We start from the raw sequence: 10,000 nt of genomic DNA, 5'->3' as shown, positions 1-10,000 counted from the left end.
TGTTTTTCAGGGAAGTCTATCATGCAATCAAAAGAATTGATCTTTTTGAGAAATCGATGTCTTACTCCATTACTTTGAAGGAACAAAACAAGAGAACAATAGCCTGACAAATGGTTCGGTCCGATTCGGGTGCCGTTTAGGCAAGATCCGAATCGAACCCATCATTGATTTGAGATATTGATAGGGTGAATACCCGGTCTATTCAATGCTAGGCATAATGAGTATAAGGACCTCAAAAATGCTCTTTTCGTCCTATGAATCTTAAGGTGTATGAAGTTTCATGTTTGATTTTTTAATCAGGATGGTAGAGACTCCATTTAACTTAGATTGATCTAGGCCAGAAGCAGACCTACGTCAAGATAACCCTTCCCCTCTTTGAAACACTTTGGAAGTGCTCCTGTATCAGTAATGAATCAGAGCACAATGAATCAGAGCACACGGAACCGTCTTCTTTTTTTCTGTTAGAAAAAAATATATACGGTAGACTAACTGATATTTCTATCAGTTAATGAAAGAGCCCAATGCAAAAAAAAAATGCATGTTGGGTCTTTGAAATAGGCCGAATCATTTTGATAATAATCAGTTCGATCTGTTTTACCGAGAAGGTCTACGGTTCGAGTCCGTATAGCCCTATATTTTCGAATTTTATATTTTATTAATTTTAAATATTCATTAAATTTTTTAAATTAAGAAAAATGAAATGAAAATAATATTCTTAAAACTAAAGCAAACTAAAACAATAAAGAATATCCAAATACAACTAAAAATAAAAAGTTGTATAGTTTTTTCCTAATTATTGTATTCTTTGTTGATTGGAAATGGTCGCTTCCAGTTGCTTGGTTCAAATCATTCCCATAAGCTCGCTCACAGGAGATCACTCAGAGTATAACCCTGAAAACAAAAGCGCATTTCAACGGATCCAATCGCTCTTTTTTATTCTTGGATAAGAATAAAATAAACAAAACCCCATTTTCTTAATTAATCCTCGCGGGTAGATTGATTTTAGATTGATTCTATATAAATAGATATAAAATAAAAATTTCTATTTATTCGAAATCTATAATTTCAATTTCTATTTAGAATAAATAGAATTTCGAATAAAAGTTTTTGATTTCTAAAATTCTAATAAATATTAGATATTAGTTAGATATTAGAATTCCTTTTATTTAGAAAAATCCGAAATGAAGTGAAAACGAAAAGTATTACTTGTTTTGGATTTGTATAGTATTATACTATATATAGTATAAATATATATTTATACTAGTACTATACAAATTAGTACTATATCGAAATGAAATCGAAATAAGTGGAATGTAAATAAAATAGGATTAATTCCAATCAATAAATCTTAAAACGCAACATGGAAACACAGCAAACAAACGAAACTAGACGATTCGATCAAACTGAATTGTTGTTTTGACTAAACAAACAGTTGCGGATGACTTGACAATGAATTCCAGGTCGAAGCGACTAATCCGATCTATTTTCACATTCATAGGAGTTCGTCTATGTTTCTGCTTTACGAATATGATATTTTCTGGGCATTTCTAATAATATCAAGTGCTATTCCTATTTTGGCATTTCTAATTTCTGGAGTTTTAGCCCCGATTAGAAAGGGTCCAGAAAAACTTTCTAGTTATGAATCGGGTATAGAACCAATGGGCGATGCTTGGTTACAATTTCGAATCCGTTATTATATGTTTGCTCTAGTTTTTGTTGTTTTTGATGTTGAAACGGTTTTTCTTTATCCATGGGCAATGAGTTTCGATGTATTGGGGGTACCCGTATTCATAGAAGCTTTCATTTTCGTGCTTATCCTAATTGTTGGTTCAGTTTATGCATGGCGAAAAGGAGCATTGGAATGGTCTTAGTTCCTGAATATTCAGATAATAAAAAGAAAGAAAAAAGTCAAAATAATAATACCATTGAGTATGAATTCCATCGAATTTCCCTTACTTGATCGAACAACCCAAAATTCAGTTATTTCAACTACATTAAATGATCTTTCAAATTGGTCAAGACTCTCCAGTTTATGGCCGCTTCTTTATGGTACCAGTTGTTGCTTTATTGAATTTGCTTCATTAATAGGCTCACGCTTCGACTTTGATCGTTATGGGCTGGTACCAAGATCGAGTCCTAGACAGGCAGACCTAATTTTAACAGCTGGAACAGTAACAATGAAAATGGCGCCCTCTTTAGTGAGATTATATGAACAAATGCCCGAACCTAAATATGTTATTGCTATGGGCGCGTGTACAATTACAGGAGGGATGTTCAGTACTGATTCTTATAGTACTGTTCGGGGGGTCGATAAGCTAATTCCCGTGGATGTCTATTTGCCGGGCTGTCCCCCTAAACCCGAGGCAGTTATAGATGCTATAACAAAACTTCGTAAGAAAATATCTCGCGAAATCTATGAAGATCGAATTAGATCTCAACAGGGGGATCGGTGTTTTACTACCAATCACAAGTTTTGTCTTGTACGTAGTACTCGTACTGGAAATTATAATCAAGGATTGCTCTATCAACCACCATCTACTTCAGAGATTCCTCCTGAAACATTTTTCAACTACAAGGGTTCACTATCTTCCCACGAATTAGTGAATTAGGTAGGATTTTTTTTTACAGAAACAGACAACGAATTAATCTTCATAAATTCGATTTCATCATAAATGCGAAATATTTATCTTAGAAAAATGACAAATAAAAAAGAAAAGTGCGGGAGAGATAAAAAGATGCAGGGTCGTTTGTCTGTTTGGCTAGTCAAACACGGGCTAGTTCATAGATCTTTGGGCTTCGATTACCAAGGAATAGAGACTTTACAAATAAAGCCTGAGGATTGGCATTCCATTGCTGTTATTTTATATGTATATGGTTACAATTATCTACGTTCCCAATGTGCCTATGATGTAGCACCAGGCGGACTGTTAGCCAGTGTGTATCATCTTACGAGAATAGAGTATGGTGTAGATCAACCGGAAGAGGTATGTATAAAAGTATTTGCTCCAAGGAGTAACCCTAGAATTCCGTCTGTTTTCTGGGTTTGGAAAAGTTCGGATTTTCAAGAACGAGAATCTTATGACATGTTGGGAATCTCTTATGAAAATCATCCACGGCTGAAACGTATCTTAATGCCCGAAAGTTGGATAGGGTGGCCTTTACGTAAGGATTACATTGCCCCAATTTTATGAAATACAAGACGCTCATTGAATGATAAGAAACTAATTACAACTTCGAATATTCAAGGAATTTGTACATTTTCTTCTAGCTCAAACAGAGGAATTGAGGTTTCATTCGTATTCTTATGGATAGGCTAATAAATAAAAAGAAATAAAAGACAATACATCATTGAGATTCTCGATTTTTGAAGAGACTTTTTTATTTATTTTATTTCGGACGAGCCGAGACAATAGGATGAACAACAAGGGTTCTGTACCGTGAACTTTGTATCGCGCACATCACTTAGATGAACTCTAGAGAGTCGCATAGAAGGGAATGAAGAAATGGAATATGAAAGAGAATACAAAGAAATAAATGAAAGGGGATCGGCTTCTATTTGTACTGTAGCTGAGATGAGTCTTGGTTATTTCTATCCTTGAACTCCTCTAGACCCGTCTTTTTGTTGGGCCTTTCAACCAACTATTTTAATCTTTTAATTAAATATGTATGAAGTATTACCATTCTTTTTGAATGTGAGAAGCCGCAGTGTGAACAAATAAAAAAGAAGAGGAAAGATAAGCAAATTTTGTCTTTTACTACATTATAATAGACACATTAGAATAGACTCTTTGCTCATTTTAAAAAGAGAAAAAAATACAAAATGAAATAAATAAAGAGAGGGTTTACTCTCAGATACCTAGCTAGATAAGTATGTATTATGTCGATCCATATCAATTAATTTGTAGAGTAGATACTCATACAAATTAATCATATGCCAGGAACCAGATTTGAACTGGTGACACGAGGATTTTCAGTCCTCTGCTCTACCAACTGAGCTATCCCGACCATTACCGACGCATTATCCTCATAATACTAGATGACTTGGGTCTATGTCAATTAAAATGAAAACAAAAAAACGAAAAAGTATTAAATTAAAGGTCTCGAACAGGAATTTCTTGGATCTTCAAAAGGAAGACTTTGTAAATTTCCATATGAGTAATCATATGTATTATGAATCATTCAAATCAAATAGGTATTCCTTGCTCAAGAGATTTCTACGTATATCATATATATCACAATATATCACACTCTATCACAAGACTTGTGATAAGAGAACAAAATTCTGCTATGCTAGGATACGCTTGTAAAACGGCAAAGAATAGGATGAATGAGAAACATAAGGAACTTTGAACCACTAACAAAAGGGTAGGATAAAATAAATAGACAGCAAACGGGCTTTTTGGGGTTGGGGATAGAGGGACTTGAACCCTCACGATTTTTAAAGTCGACGGATTTTCCTCTTACTATAAATTTCATTGTTGTCGGTATTGATATTGACATGTAGAACGGGACTCTATCTTTATTCTCGTCTGATTAATCAGTTTTTCAAAAGATTTATCAGACTATGGAGTGAATGATTTGATTAATGACTATTCTATTCGATTCTTTCTTCAACTTGGAATCGATTCACAACAATTCTTTTTATTTTTCATATTTTCATATAAATATAAATTGATTTTGCATATAATAGAAATAAAAAAAATACGGGTTCGGTTCGTCTTTTTTGAGATAGTTTTTCATTAGTATACCTATAAAAAAATAGGTATATCTTGCATCCTTTCTAGAGTTTCGATATTCGATATAAGGATTCCTTTACCAACAGTCAACCCCATTTGTTAGAATAGCTTCCATTGAGTCTCTGCACCTATCCTTTCCTTTTTTTATTATTCTCGCTTGCTGAACCTTTGTTCATGTTTATTTTCGTAAAATAATAAAATAATAGGATTTGGCTCAGGATTGCCCATTTTTCATTCCAGGGTTTCTCTGAATTTGAAAGTTATCACTTAGTAGGTTTCCATACCAAGGCTCAATCCAATTAAGTCCGTAGCGTCTACCAATTTCGCCATATCCCCTTTTGTGTCTTGAGATTAGGATCTCATTAGGATGCCCCTCCTTTCCCCTTTCTCCCTCCTTTCCCCCCCTTTCCCCCTTCTTTCATTTGTTTATTTTCTTTCGTTTATTTATTTGCTTTCTTTTTATGCGAAACCGTTGAATTTAGTAGATATAGATACAGATTCTTATATCGAAGGGTCTTTACCTATTTTCTTGTTTGTTTATCGTCTTTCGTCTCTATCGGAGACCCCATATTAATTTTATTTGGTCCAATCGGAAAATATTTTATCATTTCTGTATTCGCAATTCAATATAGATGGGTATTCCATAACATATATATGTCCCTCTTACTCTCAGTTTTCTCAGGCAATTTGGTGGAATACTCGAAGGGTCGATTCTTTTTTTCGTCTTAGCTTCGGTCTTTATGAATGAAAACAAAAGAAAGGAGTCTCTCATTATGATCTGGATTTCATTTCTATGGGTTGCATCTTTTTTTCTTTAATTTCATTTTGATTCTTATCCTTTCCTTTTATTAGACCATCCTATATAACCATAATAAGAATAAGATAACTAAAAAAATCAAAATGAAAATTGAATTTATTCATTATTAAAATTAAAATGAAATAAATTATTTTTTTATAGTATAATAGCTAGAACTAATTATTTATATTTAATAACTAGAACTAATTATTCCATTCATTTCTATTTCGAATTCGAAGATAATTCAAATTTTGAGTCTAAAAGAGTTTCATTCTAATTATCTAGACTTATAACGTATCATTTCATTTCTAGAATCATAAAATATATAAATGCATAAAAGATTTTGACTCTAATTATCTCTATTTAGAACTCGAAACTAAATAGAAATAAATTTAATCTATATTAAATCTATTAAATCGATCGATTAAATGAAATCTATATAAAAATTTTCTATATAATTTAGATGTAAAATATACTAAAATATAAAATAAACTAGAAAATCAAAATGGAGTCAGTAATATTAGTAATATTATATTACTATATTAATATAAAAGAAATATAACTAAGATATAAAAAAAGATATTAAATATATAGATAAATAATAAATATATATATATAAAATTAAAATCGAATTATTATATTCTTAATTATTAGATTCTATCAACATTAGCTTGAATATTAGATTGAATCTACCATTATTATATTAAATATGTTATATTTATATATTTATATTAAGTATGGCATTAAAAATTAGAAAAAATTCTATCAAAATTCGAGTCTATAATTCATATTAATAATTCATATTAATTATGAATAACTAATAGATAGTTAATAGATAAGATCCTAATAGTTTGCTGAATCCCTATGAATACCAAATTTCTATTATTTGAGCCCGCTTAGCTCAGAGGTTAGAGCATCGCATTTGTAATGCGATGGTCATCGGTTCGATTCCGATAGCCGGCTTTCCCTATTTGTTTGCTTTTTGCCTTTTTTACATAATTTAGAATGTTTTTTTTGAAATCAAAGAACAAACAGTGAAAAGCTTTTTCCTTTTCTTTCCAAAGGTCAACAATCTGTTTATTATCTCGTCGAAACTTCCAATTAGGGATCAATTTGAGGAGTTAGATCTTTGCAGAATAAATCAAGAAAAAAGGAAACTCTAAGGAAACTCTTTTGGTTTAATTTATTTATATATTTAATATTCTATTCAATTTATTTATATATTATATCTATTTTATTCTATATATATTCTAACTATTTTAGTTATTTTTATATTTATATATTATTTTTATATATTATTATATATATTTTTATTTCTATTTTTTGTATACATTATATACAATACAAAAAAGTAAAGTATGGATATTGATCCAATTCATCTCATTAATATTTGTAATCCAATCCTTCAGTCGATTTCGCTTCATTTAGTTCAGTTTTAATTTCGGTTTATGAAATTTCAATAAAATTCAAATTAATAAGGAGTCCTTATGTCACGTTACCGAGGGCCTCGTTTCAAAAAAATACGCCGTCTGGGGGCTTTACCGGGACTAACTAGTAAAAGGCCTAGAGCCGGAAGCGATCTTAGAAACCAATCGCGCCCCGGTAAAAAATCTCAATACCGTATTCGTTTAGAAGAAAAACAAAAATTGCGTTTTCATTATGGCCTTACAGAACGACAATTACTTAAATACGTTCGTATTGCCAGAAAAGCCAAAGGGTCAACAGGTCAGGTTTTACTACAATTACTTGAAATGCGGTTGGATAACATCCTTTTTCGATTGGGTATGGCTTCGACTATTCCTCAAGCCCGTCAATTAGTTAACCATAGACATATTTTAGTTAATGGGCGTACAGTAGATATACCAAGTTATCGCTGCAAACCCCGAGATATTATTTCAGCGAGGGATGAACAAAAATCTAGAACTCTGATTCAAAATTATCTTGATTCATCCACCAATGAGGAATTACCAAAACATTTGACCTTTCACACATTACAATATAAAGGATTAGTCAATCAAATAATAGATAGGAAATGGGTTGGTTTGAAAATAAATGAATTGCTTGTCGTAGAATATTATTCTCGTCAGACTTAAACCTAACTAAAATAACAAAACAAGGGTTCTGCCCCCTTTTCACCTGAGTTAAGGTTAAGTAAAGGAAGACAGGGGAATGGGTTTGATTCGGAGATTTTTCTCCTATTCATGTATGATAGATACGTAAGGAGATTTTCATCCCCTGTATGCTATTTTACGTATTCCATATTAAAAAGGAATTGGGAATAGAGAATCTATACTAAAGAAGGGTCTAATTCTTTAGTATATGTTCTTATTTGATTTGATACATTGTAGTCAGTTACATCGGCGAATTAGGTGAAGGTGCGGAAAGAGAGGGATTCGAACCCTCGGTAAACAAGAGTCTACATAGCAGTTCCAATGCTACGCCTTGAACCACTCGGCCATCTCTCCTACATAATTATTATGGCCGATACCCCGAGCGAATAGCGAGTTATTCATATTAGATTGTTCGATAGGTACGAACAATATCAATTCTAACTAGGAAACTTGCTATAAAAATAGAAAACTTTTCATCACTTTTTTTATCACTTTTTCTTTAGCCTCCGGCTCGAAAATGAAAAAAATGGAATGGGTCTACTTTTATGTTATTTCGTACTGTACACTTCCTTTGTTTGTGAGATCATTTTATTTTCTCACGAGGGGTAATGAAAAGAGTTATAGAATGGATTGCTACCTATGCCTAGATCGCAGATAAATGGAAATTTTATTGATAAGACCTTTTCAATTGTAGCCAATATCTTATTACGAATAATTCCGACAACTTCAGGAGAAAAAGAGGCATTTACTTATTACAGAGATGGTGCGATTTGATTATTATTATATATATATTTTCCTTTATTTATTATTTACTTTTTTATTTACTTTACCACTCTCAGTCTTAGGAAAAGACACATTATTCAGAATAGAAAAAAGGCTATTGAAAACAAAAAAGAAATCTACGCTTGTTGAAGGTGAAGTTTATAAATAAAGCAATTCCTTCTGTCGTGTATCCCCGATTAATGCAACCTCAGATGCTTCAATTGTTGATTCGAGTATTGAGCGAAAGGTTACACCTATGGGTCTGTATTGTGGGTCAACCCTACTACACGAGTACCAATAGGCGGCATAGAGGAAGAAGCACTACGCCTAGGAATCAACAACACGAAAACTTTGTTATTAATGATTCCCTTTCTTTATCGGGATCGGAACTAAGAGAAATGGTTGGGACAACAAACATCCATCTTGTTCGTACTTTGGATACCCATATAACCATCGAAGATTGTTGAAGTGACTAATTCCTGGAAATTAAGGAGCGTTGAGAACAAAGAAATTGTTGGAGTTTACTTTTTTATCTAGTACGAACACGCTTGATGGTAAGAAAAGATCTTTTGCAAGAGGGTTGGCTAGAGATTTCTTGTAAAAACATTAGCCCCGCTCAGTTCATAATGACAATATTTCGACCTTTTTTTTAATTCCATGGATTATTCTCATTATGCACATAAAGGAGGAGCCGTATGAGGTGAAAATCTCATGTACGGTTTTGGAACGGAGAATTCTTTGAATCGAATGACGACCGTAACGGATGTCGGCTCAATCCGAAGGAAATTATGCGGAGGCCTTACAGAATTATTATGAAGCTATGCGACTAGAAATTGATCCCTATGATCGAAGTTATATACTATATAACATAGGCCTTATCCACACAAGTAATGGAGAGCATACAAAAGCTTTAGAATATTATTTTCGAGCACTAGAACGAAACCCGTTCTTACCACAAGCTTTTAATAATATGGCTGTGATCTGTCATTACGTGCGACTATCTCCACTATAGAAATAAAAAAAGGAAAGAAAGAGCAAATACGCTAGTAAATAAATACGCTAGTAAATAAACACGCTAGTAAATAAAATACTAGAAAAAAAATAGGCTTTCTACATATTGCATCGTCCAAAAAACGATTTTTATCAGCTGTAACAAAAAAAGAAACTTCATAGAAGTCGAAATATGAAGAAATATATATGCCTAGATACTTTATTCTATGGATAAAGATCTAATTGATAGAGGAAGCGCCGTAAAGATCAATTAGCGAGGTTTTGAGCCGATACAATAAATAAGAACTGCTTATTTATGTCATGATATGAGATAAAAATTAGGAATCGACTTATGTAATAGAGCCGATCCCCTAAGTTATTGAGCAGCGGTGTAGCATCAGATCCCAAAGACAGTAAGTCTTTTTTATGAGGAAGAAGTCTTTTTCAAGGATTCTATATAAATTTCTATATGATATGAAACCGAGATAGTTACCTTTCAGAAAAATCTAACGGACGACAGCCCTGAAATGCCTATGCTTTATTTTTCTGAAGGTGGGAGAAAAGATAAAACTTATTATTAATTTAATCCAAATTAGAGTTTGAAA

The 10,000-nt window shown here is 32.4% G+C and overlaps 2 protein-coding genes, 3 non-coding genes and 1 pseudogene across 5 annotated transcripts; 4 read left to right on the top strand and 2 right to left on the bottom strand.

The window, feature by feature from the left end:
• LOC128035968 (ATP synthase subunit beta, chloroplastic-like) overlaps positions 1 to 168 on the top strand; it is a 3,251-nt pseudogene extending 3,083 nt beyond the window's left edge.
• Positions 169 to 1,488: 1,320 nt separating this feature from the next.
• LOC128035967 (NAD(P)H-quinone oxidoreductase subunit K, chloroplastic) lies at positions 1,489 to 2,852 on the top strand. Its single transcript, XM_052626224.1, has one exon. The coding sequence runs from the start codon at positions 1,932 to 1,934 to the stop codon at positions 2,607 to 2,609; it is 678 nt and encodes a 225-aa protein (XP_052482184.1). The 5' UTR covers positions 1,489 to 1,931; the 3' UTR covers positions 2,610 to 2,852.
• Positions 2,853 to 3,932: 1,080 nt separating this feature from the next.
• Positions 3,933 to 4,005, bottom strand: TRNAF-GAA (transfer RNA phenylalanine (anticodon GAA)). The gene has a single exon. It is a non-coding gene; the product is annotated as a tRNA-Phe (tRNA).
• Positions 4,006 to 6,422: 2,417 nt separating this feature from the next.
• TRNAT-UGU (transfer RNA threonine (anticodon UGU)) lies at positions 6,423 to 6,495 on the top strand. The gene has a single exon. It is a non-coding gene; the product is annotated as a tRNA-Thr (tRNA).
• Positions 6,496 to 6,851: 356 nt separating this feature from the next.
• On the top strand, positions 6,852 to 9,032 carry LOC128035965 (30S ribosomal protein S4, chloroplastic). Its single transcript, XM_052626218.1, has one exon. It carries the CDS (start codon positions 7,020 to 7,022, stop codon positions 7,623 to 7,625), a length of 606 nt encoding a protein of 201 aa, XP_052482178.1. The 5' UTR covers positions 6,852 to 7,019; the 3' UTR covers positions 7,626 to 9,032.
• On the bottom strand, positions 7,911 to 7,997 carry TRNAS-GGA (transfer RNA serine (anticodon GGA)). Its single transcript has one exon. It is a non-coding gene; the product is annotated as a tRNA-Ser (tRNA).
• Positions 9,033 to 10,000: the final 968 nt, after the last annotated feature.

Source organism: Gossypium raimondii, chromosome 2, assembly GCF_025698545.1.
Source record: "Gossypium raimondii isolate GPD5lz chromosome 2, ASM2569854v1, whole genome shotgun sequence".
Classification (NCBI taxonomy): Eukaryota; Viridiplantae; Streptophyta; class Magnoliopsida; order Malvales; family Malvaceae; genus Gossypium; species Gossypium raimondii.
Note: the sequence above shows the minus strand (reverse complement) of the source record. Positions and strands in the feature narration are given on the sequence as shown.